We start from the raw sequence: 24,273 nt of genomic DNA on the forward strand, positions 1-24,273 counted from the left end.
AAAAGTAACCTGGCTTTCCTAATGTGTTTACTTATCTTTTAATGCAATTTGACAGCTGGGAACATGAGTAGTCAACCTCTTCAGACTACACGTGGTCAAACAGAACACAGTTTGACAACTGATGTCTTAGGCCTTGTCTACACAGTTTTTGTACCAATACAAAAACTGTATGTAGATAAGTTTTACACAGTAATGGTAAAAGGACTCCATCCTGCTCCCACTGAAGTGAGTGGCAAAACTCCCAAAGACTTCAGTGAGAGCAGAACTCAGCCACAGGATTGTTTGCAAAACCTCTCTAAATCTGTCTTTCCCTCATCTCCCCATAAGCCTTACAGCAATAGGTACATATGTTTGCTGAAATTCATATGATCATCAATTAAAGACATCTATACAGTACTCCTTGCCAAATCTTGTTCTAGAAGCATGCATGGTTCCTAGTGATGGCAGTGGGATCTGTGTATGTGAATCTATAACCCAGGGGTAGGCAACCTATGGCATGCATGCCGACTTCAGTGGCACTCACACTACCCGGATCCTGGCCACCGGTTCGGGGGAGCTCTGCATTTTAATTTAATTTTAAATGAAGCTACTTAAACATTTTAAAAACCTTATTTACTTTACATACAATAGTTTAGTTATATATTATAGACTTATAGAAAGAGACATTCTAAAAATGTTAAAATGTATTACTGGCACGTGAAACCTTAAATTAGAGCGAATAAATGAAGACTCGGCACAGCACTTCTGAAAGGCTGCCGACCCCTGCTACAACCTGACACCCAAAGGAAGGGAAAGATGAAAAGTATCAGGTTTTCATGACAAAATGTGTAGCTATCAAGATCTTCCCCTTTTCCATTAAAATACAGAAAAACCTGTAAGGAAACTATATGGTAACCTCTTATTTAATCCCATGACCTTTGTTTTTGTCCCTCCCCCACAAATGGCGAACAAGAGACTTTACATAATAGCTTATGGTTAAATACTAAGACCCCAGACTTGCAGGTCTTACTGAAGCAAAACTCCCATTGAAGTCAGTGGGAGTTCAGACTCATTTCTAACTGAGTCAAAACTTCCTCTGATTTAAGCAGGCAGATTAGCTGGGTAAGGACGGGTTACTTGTGAAGAGAGCAGAGTCACTCACTGATCTACATTTGTCTCAAGAGATGATATCACTAGAATAATGATGTGCAAAAGACATGGATAAGCAAATTATCCCTGACTTCTGGTCACCATGCACCATCTATATTCATTTTAACAAACACATCACACTAATAAGCTACCAATGGCAACCGCACACAAAAGTACTGCACATCAAAACAGCCAGCAACCCAGATTCGCAAGAAAAATCCTTATTCAAAAAATTTCACTCCACAAGTGACTTTTAAATAAGATACAGCATCATTTTGGGAATGTGACACAAACTTTACTTGCACTCATTAGCCTGATCTGCTCACAGACTTAGAATTCTGCTGAGCTTTTGCATGGGTGTGGGAAGTATTCCACATAATTTCTGAAAGTCAGGTGTGTCATTATATCCCCAAGAACTGATGCATTCTCTCTAATGAGATAAATATGTACGCAGTACATATAATCACTCAGCACCCCAGAGCTATGGAAAAAGATGCTATTTCCTCCGCTCTGATTTTAACACCTGTCTATGTGGCCATGAAATCCCTGCCAAGTATAAAACATCCTGTAACAGACCAAAAAACGTTACACATCTTTAGTGTATTAAGATTTTACAGGTATTTGATTCATTTCATTTTTGCAAGCATTGTTTAGAGGGCAAATAAGATACTGACACAAAAAGTTCAGCACTGGACTTTAATGAAAAATCCCCTGCCACAGGCTATACTAGCCATGATACACTGACCAACCTAGCCCTGCAGTTCACTAAAACCTCAAGAAATCTACAATCTTTTAAATGAATAATCAAGAGTAGATTTCCACCTGGAAAGTAATGAATTTTGTAGTGCTGGTTTACTCTCAAAAATTGTGGTGGGTCCTCCCTGGATATATCTATGCCTGTCACTGCAGAAATTACTGTAATGACGTTCAGTGATTTTTACCAAACTCCTTTGGGATTTAAAGATTTTCTAAATGGCCTCTTTTCATTTGGGTTTATGAGACTGCTACTCATGCTTAGCAGACTATCATTGCAGAAAGAAAGAAGGGCATTAATCTCAGTGCAATCCATAGTGACATTATTTAGAATAAAACTTCATAAAGTTTAGCTTTTAATTCTCAAAGAGGAAGATGAGAATTAAGAATTTGCTGATGAATACAAGATATTTGGTGTACTCAGTAAGGTTTTAAATTGGATGAACAAAACCAGTACCCTCGGCAGCTTTCATTTTCAAAAGTGAGTGGGAATTTGGAAGCTCCTAGTTGAGCTGTTTTGAAGAGGCCTGATTTTCAGAGGAAGGATTTCTTGCAGTTTCTGAAAATCAGGCCGCTTTACAGATGTCTCAGTTTGGGCATACAAAAATTGAAGCTGGCAAAATCATGTCACTTTTGAAAATTTAGGCCAGCGAGGTTGGTGTGTAAATACAGAGGAGCAAAGAACTATATCTCCTAATAATAGGTAATAAATGTTTGCTCTTTGCTGTGTGACTGAGAAAGCGATGCAGCAACAGATAAACCTCCTTCCCTCCCTCCCTTCCTTCCTCTTACCTCAGCTTCTTCCAGAGCTAACTGAACTTCTGACTTTTCTTGTTCAACCTGTTTCTTGATTTTTTCTATCTCATGAAGGCTCTTGTTTCCTTCACTAATCTGATCAGTCAGATCAGAAATCTCCTCTGAAATGACAAGAAGAAGAATTTGCATTGACGTCCCAGAAACATAGTACTGTACATACAAGTATAACGTTATGATTTTAGCACCGGGCCCAGAGAGTGATTACAAAAATCACCTTCCAAATAACTTGCTAAAGGTTTGTCTATACACACAGAAGTTGCACTGATTTCACTTAAATCTGTTTAATTAAACCAGTGCATCTTTTGTGTGGGGATTCTCCATAACCAGTTTTAAACTGGTTATTGCAGTTTAGCAAACTTGTTAATTTCTGGAAGGGCTCTGTCCAAGAAACTTCAGATGTCCCATGCAGCAGTCCATCTACATGCCTCACTCCTACTCCAAGTAGCACCTCTAAACCAGGGGTTCTCAAACTGGGGGTCAGGACCCCTCAGGTGGTCGCGAGGTTACATGGTTGCAAGCTGTCAACCTACACCCCAACCCTGCTTTGCCTCCAGCATTTATAATGGTGTTAAGTATGTAAAAAAGTGTTTTATTTATAAGGGGGGTTCACACTCAGATACTTGCTATGTGAAAGGGGTCACCAGTAAAAAAGTTTGAGAGCTACTGCTCTAAACAGTGACAGGGTATGTTAATTCTCCACGCTCACTCAAGACTTATGCTCACTCAGGTTACTGGCAAAAAGGCCGACAGTGATGATTGGGATTATTGTGTAATGTGAACTCCTCTGGGCCTATATGAAGCACTGGTTGGATTTCCTGTGGGTAACAAACACCCAAGAATTCCTTTATGATTCCATGGTCTTTTGAAATAGGACCTAGTATTTTAAACTTTAACTCTGTTCAGTAAGTGTCAGATGGATGGTACAGCTCAAAACAAAATTCTAGACGACAAGCCAATAAAGTTGAAGAACTTAGTACAGTTCCATTAAAATTTTTCTAATTACCTGGGACTGGATATTTCAAAATACTTGCTAAGGGATAGTGGCCAAAAATCTATTACAAAATGGCTGTTCAGTGGCCTCAGTGAAGCTATTTGTCTCTCATACACTAGTGGAGAAGTGTTCCATGTTACAAAAAGCACTGTAACTGGTACCAGTTAGGTCCTTTGTTGGCAGGCTCAGCAGTTTGCCAGCGATGGAAAGGGTTTGCTTTCTTCTTTATCCCATGAAGATAGAGCCTGCTGCAGGGTACTATTGGGGTACTTTAGCAGGGGAGTGTAGAAAAGCATTCACTAACTGCCTATATGTTGCTCCTGTTCCTGTGGTTAAATGCTGTTAATTCAGCATCTTTCATCAGCACCAAATTTGTTTAAAAACCGGATTTAGAGAAGGAAACTAGAACAGATTTCAGTGACAGAAGGAACAACCACCTCTCACTGCTCCAGTGCAGCAGCGAGACTAATGTTATCCAACTTCTACAGGTCCACGAAGTTGCCAAGTGGGCACCACATCTTAAGAAGACCAGGTTCTCTCTTAACTACTGCTGAGCCTATTATGCATGGCCTACCTTGGAGATTCTTGTTTTCCCTTTTCACTGTCTCCAGATTGTCCAGAGTCTCTTCATAGGCATTCTTCAGTTTAAACAGCTCTGTGCTCAGGCTGCGGGCTTCTTTCTGGGAAGCTTCAAGCTCTGCTTGCGTCTCCTCGTACTTCTGTTTCCAGTCACTGATGAGCTTGTCAAAATTACGCTGCTTCTTGTCCAGGGCTGCCGCTGCCGAATTGGCCCTTTCTAAGTCAATCACGATGTCCTCCAGCTCGTTCTGCAGCCTGTGCTTTGTCTTCTCCAGGGAAGAGCACTTGGCATTGGCTGCCTCAATTGCTTCCTCAGCTTCCTGTAGGCGAGCAGCCAGCTTTTTTCTAACACAGGGAAAAATGGGGCAGAGCAGTAAGACAACCATGAACAGGCTTGATTAGGCCTCAACGGGAGTATTGTGTCCAGTTCTGGGTGCCACATTTCAGGGAAGATATGGACAAATTAGAGAAAGTGCAGAAGAGAGCAACAAACATGATTAAAGGTCTAGAAAACATGACCTATGAGGGAAGATTGAAAAAATTGGATCTGTTTAGTCTGGAGAAAGAGAAGACTGGGGGTAGGGGACATAACAATTTTCAAGTACATAAAAGGTTGTTACAGGAGAAGGGAGAAAAATTGTTCTTCTTAATCGCTAAGAATAGGACAAGAAGTAATGGGCTTAAATTGAAGCAAGGGAGGTTTAGGTTGGACATTAGGAAAAACTTCCTAACTGTCAGGATGGTTAAGCACTGGAATAAATTGCCCTGGGAGGTTGTGGAATCTCCATTATTGTGGATTTTTAAGAGCAGGTTAGACAAACACCTGTCAGGGATGGTCTAGATCAGAGGTGGGCAAACTATGGCCCGCAGACCATATCCAGCCTGCGGGACCATTCTGCCCAGCTTCTGAGCTCCTGGCTCGGGAGGATAGCCCCCAGCCCCTCCCCTGCTGTTTCCCCTCCCCCACAGCCTCAGCTCACTGCACTGCTGGCCCAATGCTCTGGGCAGTGGGGCTGTGAGCTCCTGGGGTAATGCAGCTGCAGAGCCTGGCCTGACCCAGTCTCTGTGCTGCGCAGTGCGTGGCTGGCTCCATCTGGGCAATGCAGCTGCCCATCCTGGTGCAGCCGTGCCACCAGCCACCGGTGCTCCAGGCAGCATGGTAAGGGGGCAGGGAATGGTAGAGGGGGGTTGGGTAGAGGTCAGAGAGGTGCTCAGGGACTGGGGGTGTAGGTAGGGGTGGGGGTGGTCAGTGGGCGGGGAACAGGGGCATTGAATGGAGGCAGGGGTTCCAGAGGCGGTCAGGGAGAAGGGATAGTTGGATGGGGCAGGGGTCCCGGCGGGGGGACAGTCAGGAAGGTGAGGGGGGGTTGGATGGGGTGGTAGGGGGCAGTCATGGGTGTGGGGGTCAGGGGACAGATAGCAGGGGTGGTGGATGGGGCAGGGATCCTGGGGGAGGCCATCAGGGGGCAAGAAGCAGGGGGGCAAAGCCTCCCCTAACCGGCCCTCCATATAATTTCTGAAACCCGATGCAGCCCTCAGGCCAAAAAGTTTGTCCACCTCTGGTCTATCTAGATAATACTTAGTCCTGCCATGAGTGCAGGGGACTGGACTAGATGACCTCTCAAGCTTCCTTCAGTCCTATGATTCTATGAATAGCTCCCAAGCAAGTTATCAAGTAAGCATCGCTCCCGACTAATGGCACTAATGATTGTTCTCTTTCTTAACCCTTTGGAGATGGCAAACACAACACAGATAGAGCATACATTCAGATGACAGTGTGGAAACTACTAGCACTGTAATCTTCTTACTCTGCATATTTCAGGGTGGTTAAAATGCTGTGGAGTGTAGTTCTCCCAGTGGAGTACAGGAAAAAGGCAGTGTTAATAGAAACCACTTACTTGGCTTCTTCTAACTCCTCAGTTCTTTGAATGGCATCAGTTTCATATTTAGTCCTCCACTGTGCCACTTCTGCATTTCCCTTGGACAGAGCCCGCTGCAGCTCTGCCTTGGCTTCTTGCTCCTCTTCAAACTGCTCCCGCAGAAGATCGCAGTCATGCCTGGCAGCTTGCAGTGCATGAGCAAGGGCATTCTTGGACTGCAAGATTAAAGGTTACGTCATTATAGTCAAGGATGGCAAACCAGTCTGGGACACAAGAAGTCCCAATCAACAGGTCCCCAACGATCCAAACTGAGCCTTTCTAGGTTACAAAAACTTCAGTTCCTTTTCCTCTTTGTCTCCGAGTTTCTGACCACAGCTGAGGGGAGGGGAAGAGTACAAGAAAGGACAGTCTCATGGTATTTCTGGTCCAAATGGAAGTAAGAAACAACTTAAATGCCATGAGAAAGCCTGTTCCCTGCAACATGTCCAGCTCAGCATTGGAGATCAAAGATGTTCTAATTAATTTGCATAAGCATCCAAATGAAAATTCTAATATTTATGGAACACTTTTTAGTGTTTGAAGCCCCTGTTAGAATGATTCTTTCTAGAAAGAGAGAGAGAGTATAACTGATTTTTCTTCCTCACCTCTCTGACTTGTCCTGTTCAGATGCAGAAAGTCCTATTAGTACTGGCATGAGAATGTTCAGGCTCAAATGTCTGATTTTAGTTTTTCTCCATGTTAAAAGTAAACAAATCCATTCCCATTCATCTCAAATCAGCAAGCATTCCAGCCATCTCACTTTTTTTATTATGTATCATTGTCCAAAGCCTACACATAAGCAAATGGGGTGAAAGAGCCAAAGCATTACCTTGGTTTCCTCTTCCAGCAGTCTTCTAAGTTCTTCAATCTGCTGAGTGAATGACGTCTTTCCTCTGGAAAGCTGACTTATCAGTGACTCTTTCTCTTCTAGCTGTCTTGCAAATTCACCTGCCAAGGGATTTTAACCAAGCAAGATTGGAACGTGTGCTGCTTGCTATCCCACTGGGCCAAATTCAAGGTTTAGTTACATCTGCCCAACCCAACCCTCCTAGTGAATATGGCTGATCTCTTGTTAAGGAAAGCATCTGAGTCAGCCTTCTCAGATATAGGCAATGGTCAAACCCAACAGAAGGTTTCTTTTAGTTTATTTACACACGGCATGTACAGTGGTGCATTAATTTTAGTTGGACTCTTGCGTCATTCATTGAAGTAGACATACACTGGCTTCCATGTGTAATTACTGTTTTTTCCCTTCATACTTTTTATTACTGTACACTGCACTTCTATAGACCTTTTCCCCAACATTGCAAAGCACTTTAGAAACATCAACCTCACGACTCCCATCAGGGAGGTCAGGAGAATACATGGGAACACTTTAGCCACCACGTGAATACAGCCAGTGCAGAGGTTGTATGCAGCAGCCATTTAACAGTTCACAGCAATACTGCACACTAGTTTAGGATAGGAAATGAAAAACAATGCCCAAGTGAAAATACATAGGAATTTTGGTTAACAAAACAGTGATCAGAGTTGGAATTTGGTCAAAATTCAGAGATTAACACTCCTGCTCTTGCAAAAAGTGGCATAGGATCTTGAATAATCACTAAGATGACACTGGTTTCATGTCTCATTGAAAGAATGCCTGTCTAGAAGCACAATGCCCTAACACAGTGCTAGGGCCTAGCACACTCACAAACAATAATGCCACCTACTGTTTTAACACCACTACCTCCTGCAGCACCTAGGTTAGATGTTTCTTGTTCAGGGTCTTCACAGCTGAACCTTGCTCAGCATTGCCCTGTTTAGCTGAGGTGATATGATGGCAGCACAGCTCAAGGGTAGTCTGAGGGAAAGCTTATTCTTTTAGAAAAAGCCAGGTGTATTTGAGTGAGCTTCTACTTGCACACATGGGTGTCACTAATAAAGGAGACCTGTGAAAGGCAGGGGGGATGCTTTTTGATTAAAAAAGATCTATCTGGACATGTTTATAACCCAGATGAAGGGAAGTGAGGCAAGGCTCACCTGCGGTACCACACAGGTAGTATCTAACTAGGTGTTTACTCTCCACCCAGCTACCTGCATGAACAGAATTCCAGTTCCCTGCGGGGTCTAGCACATTCCTGCAATGAACTCAAAGAAGCTCACTGATGCTGCATATACCTACCATTCTCAGTTTGCAGCTTTCCTTTTTGGGTGGTGAGGTCATTCATTAAGCGAGTCATCTCATCCAGTTTAGTCTTTGTCTCATTGAGGTTGTCTTCATATGTGCGACAAAGTTTTTCTGCATTTGACTAATGGAATTGAGAGAAAAGATACACAAAGCTGCAAACTTCCCAGCCCAGGTACATTACCATCTGGTTTACCCTATAATACAAGGATTCAAAATAAAAACACTAATGATATTTTCACCCCAGACAAGTAGAATTTTGGAAGGCAGAAGTTAAAATCTTCAGTTCAATGAGTTTTGGAGTGAGAAGACTTGCATTTTGTTAATATTATACGCATAAGCAAGGAGTTTACTTAATAAGATTTTTATGGTGTTTGCCATTTTATACATTCTGCCTCCTGTTTTCTTGCCTGAGTAAAACTTGAATAATGACTTTAGGATTTGGCTCAGGTTTTAAGGTTACTCAGAAGAAATGATACCCCAGAGATTTTAAAAATGTAACTCTTAAAAATAAAATGAGTGCAAGGTGGTGATGCAAGAGGACAGAAAAATAGTTATTTTCTTTAATGATAGCCTTGGATTCTGAATGGAAACAATGTCGTAGAAAGCTTCTGCAATGATTTCAAAAGGTATCATATGCACAAGCATAAGTTTCTTCAAACTTCTTCTGAATTGCTGGATGGGATTAACCACCCAGAAGACTACACCTACAATTTATCTATCCAGAGTAACAGTACAGGCAGTGGCTGTGTAAACTACCCCGTCTCCACACCTCCCTGCTGATCTGACTCAAACCAGTGATCCAGAGGGACTTTGTGAGGTGGAGCAATAATTCAGTCTCCATCACCCCCCAGCACTTAGGTGCTCTTCAGGGAATGCTAAGAGGGACCTTATCACAGAAGTACTTTCTGAGATAAGGGCCTATGACTGGTAAAGACTGAGCTGCAGGACCAAACTCATTTCAGATGAGCCACCCAATATCCATCAGAAGGTCGTCACCAGCCTGGGAGGTAGTGAAACAAATGACCTAGATGTGAAAGCCTCCAGACCCTTTCTGTTGCTCTCCTGAATCATCCAACCCTCCTCTGCTTCTCTGGAAACTTTAAAACAAGCCCCTGTTTGTATGTTTGTGTACAAAGTCTCAGAAGCCCTACTTTTCCCTTGACCATCTGCTCCATGTTGGATAACAGGTCGTCCACTTCCAGCTTCAGCTCACTCTTCTCTTTCTCTAGTTTCTGCTTGACACGCTGCAGGTTGTCCACTTGCTCCCCCAGCTCCGCCATGCTGTCTGCGTGCTTCTTCCTCAGGGTGGCAGCTGTTGCCTCATAGTGCAGCGTGGCCTCCTCGAGGTCCCGCCGCACTTTCAGGAACTCGGCCTCCCGCTTCTTGTTCATCTCCAGTTGTGTTGCAGTGGCTCCTCCAGCCTCCTCCAGCCGCTCACTCAACTCCTCCAGCTCTCGAGCCAGATCCGATCTCTGCTTTTCCACCTTGGCTCGGGCAGCTCTTTCTGCTTCCAGCTCCTCTTCTAGCTCCTCTATACGAGCCTATGAGGCAAAGACACATATGCATGTAACACCCTTCACCTCCATAGCAATTGCCAGAGAAGCTCAAAGCACTTCATAACAGCTCCATGTCATACATACTGCAATTTAGAAATGACAAAACCAAGCCACAGCAGTGAAGTACCTTCCCCAGTGACAAACAAGTCAGTGTTGGAGCTGGAACAGGACCTATGCATCATATCGCCTACTAAAACCACTCAGTGCTTTCTCTACAAGCTTGAGTCCAAAGTCTGCAGACCAGGAATATAAGCAAAGTAATTTATTTGGAAGTGGGACAGAGGAGTATCTCCTCCTCTCCCAATTACTGTTCAAGAAAACTGTAAGAGGCTCTTTCCCGTTATTGTAAAAGCCATTGTGTAGCAAGTACTCTTCAACATCTGCCTGGGATGTGAGAGACTGAGGAGTGCCTGGGTAACGAGCAGGCCTCAAGACCTCTTTCTTCAACTTCCTCTCTCACCTCTGAACTGGGACCATCAGAGCTGTTCAGTCACAAATTTTGCCCTAGGAAGGAGCCAATGCATAATTAGTGCAGCATCCTGCACACTCCCGAGAAGCACAGGAAACTACCTTGGCAGATACAGAACGTAGGAGAGTAATGGAGCTTCCATGGATCAGCAGCATTTATTCTGGAATGAATTCTGGGTTTTATGTCTTAGTGATCATTAGTGACAAACTCTAGCTGTATCACATATCACAGCAGTTTGTATCTTTCCTTTCCTTTAACACACAGGGCTGTGACAGCCTGTAACTCAAGATCTGTGAGCCAAATTCACAATTTAATTCTTCAGTTTGCACAAGTGAAATCCAGGCTTTGAGCCTTCTGGTACCCAATTTCCTTCTTTATGTTCTCCTGCATCCACTCTCATGTAGATTTCCATCTCAGTCTCCCTCCTTATTGCCTTTCCTGAAACCCCATGTCATTAGTTAACCCAGGGTCCCTCTAGTTAAGCCTGGGCTTCTCTGTCCCCTGTGCTTGAAGGTGGCCTCCCAAAATTGGTTCTTCTTTGTCAAACTAGCCTCAAGCTCCCTAGGCTTGGGGATAGTCTCCTATTTATAAGTTCTTCTCAGATGGCTCAGCCTCCTTTATTATGGTCCATGCTTCAGAGTAGTCTGCCACAGCATTTGTGCTTCAGGCCGACCAGCTCACCTCCTTCCTTCTCTGTGCCATGTATCCAAGGCAGAAACATATGAGAGCACACCACTTCCTCTCTCCTTCCCTCACTCTCCAGCTTTTCTATTCCCTGCAAGGGTTCATTCCTGACACAGAAGAAGTGAAGACAAAAAAAATTACCTGCAGCTCCTTGATCTTCTTCTGGAGTTGCATCACTATGGTTTGTTCATCCTCAAGCTTGGAGTTCAGCTGATTTATTTCAAATTCTTTCCTGTCAAAGAAAATAAAGTTCTGCAGTAATAGATTTACCCTACCAGCTGAAGCAAAGATTTTCTAAAGCAAATTTTTATAGTCCCCTTATAAAGACCTGGGAATAAAAGTGCTGACTCAGTCAAAGCTGAAATGGGAAGAATGCTGCTGTTGTAATATCACAACTCCCAATCTCACCACTACTGGGTTTGGAAAAAATACAGTCTTCTGTCAGAACAGTATTGTCCAAGCTAAGACGATACACTCATATGTTGTGCTACTATACGTAAAGCGTCCTTACTTTGTACAATATCAGTGCTGGCTGGACTTGTGATATTATGAATATATATAGGTGAGAACTTCTTACCTCTGTTATTTGTAAAAGGTCACATGGAAATAAAATTGCTTTTCAAACTCAGTGGATAAGTATATTTAACAGAGCTGACATCCTAGAACTGTACTGTTAGCAGGTTAGATGGGGCAGACACCTTTTTTAGACTTCTGTAAATCCTTCTCTCTGGTCAGCTAAAACGCTCACTAATATTCATTTTATGCATATGAAGATGGGGATCAATCAAATCTCATGCTTCAGGGTACAAACTGCAGGCACCAAGAAGGAATTCTCTTATCCCTATTCAGCACTGCACAATATTCTTGGGTCACTTTCCTCTGAAATGGCATTCGGTGTCTGCCACTGTAGCAGGCAGGATTCTGGCGTTAATGGGTCTGAAATGGCAAGTCCCAGGTTCCTGTATTATTCTGTACAATACAAACAGTATCTTACTTCTTTAACTTTTCATCCAACTGCAGCTTATCATTTTCTAAATCCATGAGACTCTCCTGGGTCAGCTTCAAATCCCCTTCCAGTTTGCGTTTGACCCTTTCCAGGTCCATCCTTATTTTCTTCTCTTGTTCAAGTGAGCCCTCAAGCTATGGGAACGAAAAGCCAGTCATTAAATACAAGGTCCAGTTTTTGCTACATCCTAATGAACACTGAAGTAGAAGAGTTCAAGTACCAATGTCCTGTTTTTTTTTTCTTTCTAGCTGTCATCAGCCCATGTCAAGAACACAAACTGGGATTAATGTGATGTAAAGGCCACTCCATACTTCCTGTTTGTGCAGGCATTACCGCCCTTTCCCTCCAAGACAGCTCTGTTTGTCCACAGGTCAATTACACTGCAAATACAAACCAAATGGATTTCCTCTTGTTACTGTTGTGTAACCCACACATCTCCTAGGTGTGTTGTTCTGTCCCATCTAGTGGCACCGAGACCACTTAGAAAGAGAAAAAGAATTAATCAGTTGGCTTTTAGCTCATGTGGTAGAGGCTTATGCACTAAGCTTCAGAGGTCCCAGGTTCAATCCTGCTCACTGACGATCAGTCTGTCGGCATTACAGTCGCATGTTAAAAAAAGGTCAACTGTAGAGGAAAATAATAGTACCATTTTTGTTATACACCCTTCCCCTTGTGGTTTGCACTTTTATATCTAGCTCATTTACAAAAAAAAAAACAAAAACAGAAAATGTTCCCCAGCTTCCCAAAAGCCATAAGCAATGGAGAAATAAGTATTATGTAAATGAAGAGAAGGACAAACTCACATCATCTACTTGCTGTTCTAGTTTCAGTTTAGTTTTGCTCAGTGTGTTGACCTTGTCTTCCTCTGCCTGTAGGTCATCCAGTGCTTGCTGGTGAGCTTCCTGCAAAGATTTCTTCTCTTTAGTAAGTTTGCTTATGGTCTCATCCAGAGATGCCATTTCTTCTGTCAGATTTTTGACCTGTGTGGTAAAAGAAATGCAATAGCAGTGACCAATGTGCAGAAGATTATTGTAACCTTGCCAAAGGGAACTGCCTAGACCGTATTCCTTATTGGAAAATTAAAGAGTAGTTTATACTAAATCGGTTGGAGATGGATATTTTGTAAAAGCAGTTAACCTGGCTATTAGGATGATACAGTGAAGGGGGAGTTCATTTTAATTTTGACTTCTCAGCTATTATAATTAGTGCCAAATCTTGCAATGGCTTTGTTATGGGGACATCTGCTTTACAACTCTACCAATTTTTTTTCAGCATCACTGTAACTGGGGCAGGTTCTAGTTTTTTGTTCTCTGAAAAAAGAGAGGAGAAGTTTTGACTGTGCAAGAGGAAGAGTTTAAAGAACTCTGGGTTAGTAACAACCTGGTTATTTACTAGGGTAAAACCAGACATCATTCTTTGGTTTAGTAGCAGCAGAACTCACTTGGGAAACTGGAGATCAAGGCTCAACCTCTACTGTGTATATAATCTGATCTTACAGGGTGGCCTTTACTATATATGCCTTTCAATTAGCAGAACTCCAATATCTCCTCCATAAAGTAGCCCACCCTCTGTGCAAATGTATGGCCAAGCTCGAATGGTACCTTATTTTCAGTAGCATGTTTTTCTTTCTCTACTTTTGCCAATGTTATTTCAAGGTCATCAATGTCTTTCTTCAATTCAGAGCACTCATCTTCCAGTTTTCTCTTCTTGGAGGTCAGCTCAGAGTTCATCTCCTCTTCATCCTCCACCCGCTCTGTCAGTTCTTTGACTTTTGCCTCCATTTGGATCTTGGATTTAATCAGCAAGTCGCATCGTTCTTCTGCATCTGCTAGTGTGTCTTGCTCCTGGCATAACACAGAGAAGATGACAACAATGGCTGGGAATTACCAACTTAATTCTTTTGCATTTATTCCCCACTCATTTAGTTCTCATGGAGCCCAGACTAATATACGTTAGTACAGCAGATCATAAGAGTGCACCAAATGAGCTTTTTGAATGCTAACTCTGGGTCTACTCCTTCTCTCATTTGATGTCAAAGACAAAACTCCTGATATATTCAATGGAAGCAGGATGGAGCCTTTAACATTGAGCGTGCTCACTCATGCATGCAATTTGATGAAATATAATTCATAATATTAATTTTGACATTAATATTTCCTTGAACACCAGAATTTTTGCATTGGCAAACCATCAGCTTGTGCTCTCAAACATGAGAATTTATATCCATTGTAAATTTAACCTAATTTCCTACCCAAAGCAACTGCATAATTTAAAACTTCTTGTGTAAATACCTAAAAGCAAGTCTCTTTTGACTGCTTGGTTTGCAAGACATCATGTCTGAAAGAACATTAAATAAAACATGAACCAAATATAGCTTTGCCCACTCACTGCCTGCAGCTGAAGGAGCAAGTCATTCTTCTCCTGAACCAGAGAGACTTGCTTTTCTTCCAGTTCCTTCCTCCTGGCTTCAGATTTTTCCAAGGCCTCCTTCAGCTTCAAGAATTCCTCTTTCATATTGGCCATTTCCTTTTCAGTTTCTGCAGATTTCAGAAGGGGCTTGATCTTGAAGAAAAGCTTCATCCAGGGCCAGTTCTTCACAGCCATGAAAGCTCGAATGTTCCACTGGATCACAAGAAGGGCATCCCTGGTTTATAAAAATAAAAAAACAAAGTAAACCCAGCCTGAGTTGAGAGATATATACATTCTTTGAGCCTGTCCTCAGATCAATTGTCCTTTTGTGCTCTGAACAGCATTAGGAACTTGTGCTGACACAGGCAAGACAAAAGTATTATGGGTGGACTGCCAGAGACACTGAGCATCTACAACTGACTGGTTTTAGTTGAAATTGTGGGTGATCAATATGGAACTACTACTGTTGTAAATCTATATTAAAATTACTCTACGTAATTGTAGCGGGGTGGTTACCCGCTCCTGCCCTTTGCAGCTTAAAACAGCCCAGGAGGGGGCTGGAGCTGGAGCCAGAAGCTTGGGCTGATGGCGGGAGTGGCTGCAGCTAGAGGCCATGCCCCAAACTGAGCAATAAGGCTGTATAAGAAGGCCAGGGGAGCCAGAAGCAAGGAGAGTCTTCCTCTGGCTGTAGAGGGAGAAGGGCCTGGCTGCCAGGAACTAGACAAGGTACCTAGCGTGGAGCAGGGCTGGGGAAAGGCAGCGGAGCTGGGGAGCTCCTGCCTGGAAAGCCCCAGGCTGCGGCCTAGGATTAGGCCAAGAGGTACTGGGGTTGCAGTCCAGGGGTAGGCCAAGGCAGCAGGTCCAAACCCCTTTGCTGATGATGAGTGGCTGATACTGCAGTCTGCCCCAGGGCGTGGGGCTAGACAATGACTGGCAGTAGCCAATACTGAAGCAAAGTGGGGATAGAGGGTGGGGGGTTCCCAGGGAGGGGAAACCCTAAGGAAAAGGAGTTGCTGCCAGGGGGCAGAACCCCATGTAAAAGGGCACCGGGTCCAGGGAGTGACACAGGGGCCAGCCGGGACAGGTGGATTACTGGCCTAGAGAGGGTGCTCTGAGCTGGAATATTGAACTAATTCCCGAAGTGACTAGCAGGAGGTGCCGTGGGGGTGAGGCCGCCCGGTTACAGTAATCATTCATTTATGGCCAACTACAGACTTAGGTGCTACTAGAAGGGCCTTATTTAGTCATCAAGTGAGACAGGAGTGGTTTCATCCCCAAGACTGATGGGAATAACCCAAGATTGTCTGTACCTTCGCTCCACTATTTTTTGGAACTCAATACGCATCAGTTTGCCTCGTGCTCTTGCTTGGATCATTGTTAGGATTTTGGATAGTCTGTGATCCCTCATTTCTTCCAGATGGCCCAGGAGACCAGCCTTAAAGAATACCTAAAATATAGGCAGATGTCATTTAGGAACAAGCTCAGAATAATCCCATCTTCATGAAACATGGAGCAGTGTAAGTCAATTTTTATTGTAACAGTAGTGTTCAAGGGAAGGCTGGTAACAGAAGCAGAGTGATGGTTAGGTAATATAAAAGTCTGTGTCAGGGGATTGCATTATAACGTTATAATGACCCAACCACAGTATGCATCATAGTTTGATCTCACCTATTTCAAATGTGTCAAACTCATGTAATAACTACGAACGCTACTAATTGGTGTTAGACCCTTGGAATGTTTTTAACCTTTTTACTTGGGCACATAAAATAGGAACAAATCTATTGCGGTATAATTAATCTTATGAGCCTTTTCAAGCTAGAAAGTCAACCACCCGTTGCTGAAAATGAGTGCATCTGAACCTGTGCTAGTATCAATTTCATTGCAAGTGTAGACAGGACAGAGTTGTGTTTAGCACCATTTCACAAACTGTAGTAAAGACTTGGTCTGTGTAAATAAGACAGCTGAAATGGTGATGATCATAGTTTGGTCCTGTCTACACTGGCAGTTAAAGTGTTAGCAGCATTGGTTCAGCTACACCTGTTGGTAGCATTATTTCTGTAGGAAACAATATGCAGTGCTTGAGCTGCCGCTCGTGGCTTATAAAGCAGAACTCCTCCGTTTTATTTTTGTATTGTTATCTTAACATTAGAATTACTTGTGCTGCTAGGTCTCGTTTTAATCTCTCTCAGGTTCTAGTAGCCATAATCACTCACAGCTGTGTGGTGATTTACATGCGAAGAGCTATCTAATTCCTGGATAACAAGTGTCCTCACAATGCCGCCACAGACCAACTGCACTACTCCATCTATCTTACATTGAATATATGCTGCCATTAGAAAGCACGTTTAAAATGGTTGCATCAAGATATAGACTACTTCCTGATGGAGACATCAATATTTATGACAGAAACTTACAGCTCGGTTTTTCTACTTTTCTGCCTTTGTTTATCATCTGTTTTCAAATGTGGGCTTTGGTATGGTCATATCTTTATATAAAACATTAACTTCAGCAACATTTAGATCTAGATCTGAACCCTGCAGCTTTGAAATCTCTGCTTTCAAAAAGGAATCATATGCTTTTTTCTTGTTACCTTTGTGTGTCCAAAACGATACTGGGTTTGGTCAATATCTAAAGAAGCCAGCAGTTTTTCAGAAGCTTTTCTGCTGTCCACAAACTTATCTTCTGGAATGGCAGCTGGATTCAGAATACGGTACCTGTTAACAACAGGGAAAGAATGAATAAAGGGGGCCAGGATGCTGGGTCAGATTTTGCTCTCATTAAACTGTAATGAATGTGGAGTAACCTCAGCAATGCCAGTGGAACTACTTCAGATTTAAACTGAGAGTAGAATACTGCCCTCCAGTTCCAGGCATTTTGAACTGAAAATTAACTTGAGTAAAACAAAGAGGGGGAAAAGTACCCTGGCTCATTTTTATGCAGAAAGCTACAATGCTTCTGACTGGAACTTCATCATGAGAAGAAACGTGACCTGTGTCTGGGGCTGGTCTCTGTGTTACCTTTGTTTAAAATCAGCATAAAGCACTCTGTTTGGAAATCCCTTACGGCAAATACGGATTCCTTCCAGGACACCATTACAGCGAAGCTGGTGGAGGACAAGGTAAGCATCCATTGCACCTTGAAAAAATTCAAAAACTTAATTAAATAAGATCGTTCCATGAGGATTAAACCTTCATTTTGCTCAATAGGTGAGAAGAGTTGGAAGTAATGTCTCAAAACAACAGCTAGCATTGGAGGAGGAGAACAATCAAATTACTTTAAAGTGTGGACTGATGACTTAGAAATGGATTCTGGGATAAAAATACAGTAACTCCTCACTTAATGTTGTAGTTATGTTCCTGAAAAACGCAACTTTAAGTGAAACAATGTTAAACAAATCCAATTTCAGCATACAAATTAATGTAAATGAGGGGGTTAGGTTCCAGGGAAATTTTTTCAGACAAAAGACTATATTATATACACAGACACAGTATAAGTTTTAAACAAAAAATTTAATACTGGTACACAGCGATGATGATTGTGAAGCTTGGCTGAGGTGGAGGAGTCAAAGGGTGGGATATTTCCCTTACTGCTAAATGATGAACTAGCAATTGGCTGAGCCCTCAAGCTTTAACGCTCTCATTCTACAAGGCTGCAGGAATGGAGGGAGATATGCCATTTCCCCTTTAAGTACACTGCCTTGTTAATTAGATCAGCTTGCTGAGACCACAGCTTCTGCAAGCTCCCTCCATCCTGAGCTCTGGTGTGTCCCCCCTGCTCTATCAAAGATGGGGTAAGCAGGGTGCAGCAGCAGGGGGGAGGGGGACACTCTGATATTAGCCCCCCTCTTCCTTCCTTCCCCACCACACATCAAGCAGGAGTCTCGGGGAGCAGCTCCAAGGCAGAGGGCAGGAGCAGCACATGGCAGTGAGGGAGGGAGGGAGAGCTGAACTGCAGGCAGCTGCTCCACAGGGAACTTAGAGGAGCAGAGAGCTGATGGGGGAGCTGATAGCGGGGCTGCCAGTCCACCCTGGTTCCAAGCCCCCACCAGCTAGCTCCAATGGGCTGTTCTTCCTGCAAGCATTAGACAAAGCAGGCAGCTGCCAAACGATGTTAGAAGGGAGCATTGCACAACTTTAAACGAGCATGTTCCCTAATTGATCAACACCGTTAACAAAACAACGTTAACCGGGACGACTTTAAGTGAGGAGTTACTGTAACAGGATTAAAATGCAGATAGAATAACAGATTGCTGGATTTTTCCATACCTGGAGTTTTAGTTTCATTGGGGATAATACAGCGCACAAAGTGAGGAGCTGTAGATCTCAGGTTAGTCATCAGTTTATTTAAATTTTCCTAAAAAGGGTAAAAAAACCCCACAATTAGCTAAATCATTAGAAACCTAATATTGTACTAAGTGTATATGTAAGCAGCAATGCTATAAAATATACATTGTCTAATAAGCAGAAAATAAGGCAGATTTACAGGTGGATATTGGCCCCATCCTACAAACTATTCAGAGTGAATATTCTGCATATGTCAGTGCAATATATGTCTTCATGATGACTGTGTTGGGGGAGATTCTCAAAGACACTATGGGCATTTAGTTGCCCACCTACAGGGAGTTTAGCTGCAGGGGGATGAGTCCGAGGGACTATAACAATTAGAAATTCATCAAGTTGCCAAGGAAGGTAATTAACAAAATAAAGAAAAGCCAATAACACCTCACCAACATAGTCTAAACTTAAGCTATGTTAAAAAGCTACAAGAATAAAAAATTGCAGACAGAAGTTCAGCAGCAGGATTTGGGCTACCCAGTTTATTGCACTGAGTGCAACAAATAGGATTACCTGCCTCATGGGAAGGTGGCACATGTGTCGTGCTGTGCAAGCAGCCTATGGCCCTCAGAGACAGAGTATGGGAGACCAGAGTGGCTGAACTGGAGGAGCTAAAGAAGACAGAGGTACATGAGGAGACTTTCAGGGACATAGAGCGGTCCCACCTCCTGTCCAACAGCTCTTGTGCTGCTAAGGAGCATGAAAGTCTCAGGGAAGGAACCAGCAAGCTGGAGTAGAGGAGAATGATCCCATAGTTGGGACCCATCTTCTAGATAATGTCCTGATATTCTCTCGCACTCAAGGGATATCCCTCTGGAGGCAGGGGGCCCCATTATTAGGAAGAGACAGACAATACTACTGGAGGATTTGATTATTAGAAATATAGATAGCTGGGTTTGTGATGAGTGGGAGAACCACATGGTGAATTGCCTGCTAGGTGCAAAGGTAGTGGATCTCACAAAACATAGACAGACAGACTTATGTGCAGTGTTGGGGAGGAGCCAGTCATTGTGGTACATGTATGTCCCAATGACATAGGGAAAGGTAGGAGAGAGGTCCTGGAGGCCAAATTTAGTCCGCTAGGTGTAAAATGAAAGCCCAGAGAATTGTAGCATTCTCTGAAATGTTTCCAGTTCCATGGGCCAGGTCAGAAAGACAGGCAGAACTGCAGGGTTTCAATGCATGGATGAGATGATAGAGTAGGGAGGAGAGATTTAAGTGTACTAGAAATTGAAGAACCTTTTGGAGAAGGAGTGGACTACACAGGAGGGAATGGGCTTCACTTAAACCAAAATGGAAACAGACTGCTGGCACACAAAGTTAAAAAGCTCGTAGGGCATTTTTAAACTAAAGGCTGGGGGAAGACCAACAGCAGTGCAAGAGCACATGGTTTGGGCAGAGACATCTGTTAGGGTTGAAGTTATTAAAGGGGGAACTCTATATCCTAGTAAAGAGGATAGCAAAGAAGTTGATGTAATACAGGTAGGATATAGTCAATGAACAGGCAAATGAAAGAGTCTCAATTAAATATAACGAAGGCGAACAACTGAATATTGACAAAATGTACAAGTGCTTATATACAAATGCTAGAAGTCTGAATACTAAGATGAGTGAACTAGAGTGCTTGGCGTTAATGAGGATATTAGTACAAGAGGCATCACAGAAACTTGGTGGAATGAAGATAATCAATGGGACACAGTTATACCAGAGTATAAAACACATCAGAATGACAGAGAAGGAGTGGTTAGTGCGAATGGGGGAGTAGTATTAGATGTTAAAGGAAGCATGGAGTCAAATCAGGTAAAAATCTTACATGAAACAACACTATATAAAATTCTATGGACAGAAATTCCATGCTTGATTAAACAGAGTATAACAGTAGGAATATACTACCAACTACCTGAGAAGGATGATGACAGTGATTGTGAAATGTTAAGGGAGGCTGGAGAAGCTACAAAAGCAGAAATAATGGGTAATTTAAACTATCCTCATATTGGCTGGGTAAATGTCACCTCAAGATGTGATGCAGAGAGAAAATTTCTAGTCACCTTAAATGACTGCTTCTTGGAGCAGCTAGTCCTGGAACCCACAAAGGAAGAGGCAGTCCTTCATTTAGTCTTAAGTCCAGCATGGGATCTGATCCAAAAGGTAACTGTAGCTGAACTGCTTGGTAATAGTGACCATAATGTAATTAAATTTAACATTCTTGTGTGGGGATAAAATCAAACCCTCCCTCACCTACTCTAACATTTAACTTTAAAAAGGAGAATTACACAAGAATGAGATTGCTTGTTAGATAGAAATTAAAAGGAGTTCTCACAAGGGCTAGTTAAATGCCTGCAAACAGCATGAGAGCTATTTAAAAACACTATAAAAGAGGCTCAGACTAAGTGTATATCCCAAATCCGAAAAGACAATAAGAAGATCAAAAGAATGCCATCAGGGCTAAACAGCAAAGTAAAGGAGGTTGTTAGAGGCAAAAAGGCTTACTTTAAAATTTGGAAGTCAAATCCTAATAAGGATAGTAAGAAGATGCACAAACATTGGCAGAGTACGTGTAAAAGTATAGTAAGGTGGGGCAAGAAAGAAATTCAGAAGCAAGTTGCTAAAGAAGCAAAAACTACCAGTAAGAATTCTTTTAAGTACATCAGAAACAAAAGCCTGCCAAACAGGCAGTGGGGCCACTAGACAACAAAGGTGTTAAAGATACACTTAAGGAAGACAAGGCCATTGCAGAGAAGCGAAGTGAATTCTTTGCATCGGTCTTCACTGCAGAGGATGTGGGAGGAGATACCCACATCAGAGCTATTCTTTTCGGGTGACAAATCTAAGAAAATGTCTAACACTGAGGTGTCAATAGAAGAGGTTTTAGAATTTAAACAGCAATAAGTCACCAGGACCAGATGGTATTTACTCAAGTGTTCTGAAGGAACTCAGACATGAAATTGCAGAATTACTAACTGTGGTATGTAACCTATCATTTAAATCAGTTGCTGTACCCGATGATTGGAGGATAGCTAATGTGACACCAATTTTTAAGAAGGACTCCAGAGGTGATCCTGGCAATTATAGGCTGGTGAGCCCTACTTCAGTACCAGTCAAGGTTGGTAGAAATACAGTAAAGAACAGAATTACCAGACACATAGATGAACACGATTTGTTGGGGGAAGAGTTAAGGGAAATCATGCCTCACTAATCTATTAGACTTCTCTGAGGGGGACATGTGGATAAGATTGAGCCAATTGATATGTGTACTTAGATTTTCAGAAAGGCTTTGACAAGGTCTCCCACTAAAGGTTCTTAAGGAAACTAAAAAGTCATGGGATAAGAGGGAAGATCCTCTCATGGATCTGGGCAAATGACACGAAACAAAGGGGAGGAATAAATGGTTAGTTTTCACAAGGGAGAGAGATAAATAGCTGTGTCCCTCATGAATCTCTACTAGGATCTATGCTGTCCAACATATTCATTAATAATCTAGAAAAGGGAATGAACGATGAAGCAGCAAAGTTTGCAGATGATACAAAATTATTTAAGGTAAGTAAGTCCAAAGTTGATTGTGAAGAGTTAGAGGGATCTCATTAAACTAGGTGACTGAGCAACAAAATGGAAGATGAAATTCAGCAGTGATAACCGCCAAGTATCACACACTGGAAAAGTTAATTCCAACTATACATATATAATGATGGGTTCAAATTTAGCTTTTATCACTCAAGAAAGGGATCTTGGAGTCACCATGGATAGTTCTCTGAAAACTTCAGCTCAATGCGCAGCAGCAGTCACAAAGGCTAACAAATTGTTAGGAACTAGTCAAAGAGGGATAGACCATAAGACAGAAGATATATTAATGCCACTATATAAATTTCTAATGCACTTACACCTTGAATCCTGTGTCTAGTTCTGGATGCCCTTTTCCAAAAATAATATAGTGGAACTAGAAAAGGTGCAGAGAAGAGCAACAAAGATGATCAAGGGAATGGAACGGCTTCAGGAGAGACTAAAAAGATAAAGGGCTTTTCGGCTTAGAGAAGAGGCAACTAATAGACGATATGATAGAGGTCTATAAAATCATGAGTAGTATGGAAAAAGTGCATAAAGTATTTACCCATTCCTACAATCCAAAAAACAGAGGTCACCCAATGAAATTGATAGGCAGCAGGTTTAATACAAACAAGGTGAAGTACTTTTACACACAACATACAATTAACTCATTGCAACTCATTGCCATGGGATGTTGTGATGGCCAAAGCATAACTCTGTTAAAAAAAAACTGGATAAATTAATGGAGGAGAGGTTCATTAATGGCTATTAGCCAATATAGTCAGGGATGTAATCCTATGCCTGGGGTAACCCAAAACCTCTGATTGCCAGAAGCCAGGAGGGGAAGATGGGGTGGATCATTCCAACTGCCCTGTTCTGTACATTCCCCGGAAGCTCTGGCGCTGGCCACTGTCAGAAGACAGAATACTAGGCTAGATGGAATATTGGTCTGACCCAATATGGCAGTCATTATGTTCTTAACTCCAAGAGAAAGTCAATGAAATTGGACACCTTGCTGCCCTTTGTGCCTTCTTATTGATTATCAAGTGGCAGTCTGTGGAAATTTGCTTCAGTTATCTTCACACTTCTTTCACCTTTGTCTACACTGGCAAAAATATGACTCAATTCACCATTGATTTAGCTCTACTGGCAGTAGCTCTAAGCAAGATTAGATGACATGATGGGTAAAAACCACTCGAAGCTTGCCTACATTACAGCTTCCTCCATTGTTACCCCGGTGCAGTTGCTCCAGTGGTGAACAACAGGTCCTATTTTTGACAGTGAAGATATGGTCTTTCTGTCCACCTTCCACAAATAATACAAATGTATTTCAGTTTTAGTAGTATGGATGCTTGCAAAAAATGAACTTTAAGCTCCAATACTCATGTAAAGCAAATTTTACATCAGATTTCCATGAACATTCTAACCATGGAGCCTGTAGTAAGAGGGGGCCCTGAGATATAAACCTTGGTGTCAGAGGCCTGGTATGAGGCCTAAGGCCTGAATTAAAGTAATGATCAAGACTTTGCTAACATAAAGCAAAGTTAAGCTGTGAGCCAGAGGCAGGCCCTGCTCCCAGAAGCTGGCAAGGAAAGGGCTGCTGCAAGAAGATACATACCTAAAAGGTATTGAACACTAGATATCAGAACATTCACATACTTGTACATTCCACACAGATAACAAGGAACAGACTGACCCATCCCAATGACAGGGGCAAACGGGTAGTATGATGGATAGAGTTGTTTTGTCCAAACCAACATGTACAAGGTGAGAGGCGGCACCTTACTACGTAGAGGGGTTGTATCTTGCTATGTAGAAGGGTTGCACCTCAATACGTCAGGAGTGATGTGTAACTTGTTTGTACCTGGGTATAAGAATACATCCTTGGGGCAGTGTCTTTGTCCGGCCGAGGTGGCAGT

At 42.5% G+C, this 24,273-nt stretch overlaps 1 protein-coding gene across 1 annotated transcript in view; it reads right to left on the reverse strand.

The window, feature by feature from the left end:
* The window catches only part of MYH15 (myosin heavy chain 15), a 60,067-nt gene that overhangs the window by 11,359 nt on the left and 24,435 nt on the right, over positions 1-24,273 (reverse strand). Inside the window, exons 19-33 of the mRNA XM_050956038.1 lie at positions 18,746-18,833; positions 17,498-17,615; positions 17,071-17,194; positions 15,791-15,927; positions 14,460-14,715; positions 13,673-13,915; positions 12,875-13,051; positions 12,060-12,205; positions 11,207-11,297; positions 9,508-9,897; positions 8,351-8,477; positions 7,016-7,134; positions 6,166-6,362; positions 4,263-4,612; positions 2,674-2,798 (exon numbers count right to left, since the gene is read on the reverse strand). Of these exons, the coding sequence (XP_050811995.1) occupies positions 2,674-2,798; positions 4,263-4,612; positions 6,166-6,362; positions 7,016-7,134; positions 8,351-8,477; positions 9,508-9,897; positions 11,207-11,297; positions 12,060-12,205; positions 12,875-13,051; positions 13,673-13,915; positions 14,460-14,715; positions 15,791-15,927; positions 17,071-17,194; positions 17,498-17,615; positions 18,746-18,833 (2,688 nt within the window). The remainder of the gene's footprint in view (positions 1-2,673; positions 2,799-4,262; positions 4,613-6,165; positions 6,363-7,015; positions 7,135-8,350; positions 8,478-9,507; positions 9,898-11,206; positions 11,298-12,059; positions 12,206-12,874; positions 13,052-13,672; positions 13,916-14,459; positions 14,716-15,790; positions 15,928-17,070; positions 17,195-17,497; positions 17,616-18,745; positions 18,834-24,273) is intronic.

The sequence above is a fragment of the Gopherus flavomarginatus genome, chromosome 1 (assembly GCF_025201925.1).
Source record: "Gopherus flavomarginatus isolate rGopFla2 chromosome 1, rGopFla2.mat.asm, whole genome shotgun sequence".
NCBI lineage: Eukaryota > Metazoa > Chordata > Testudines > Testudinidae > Gopherus > Gopherus flavomarginatus.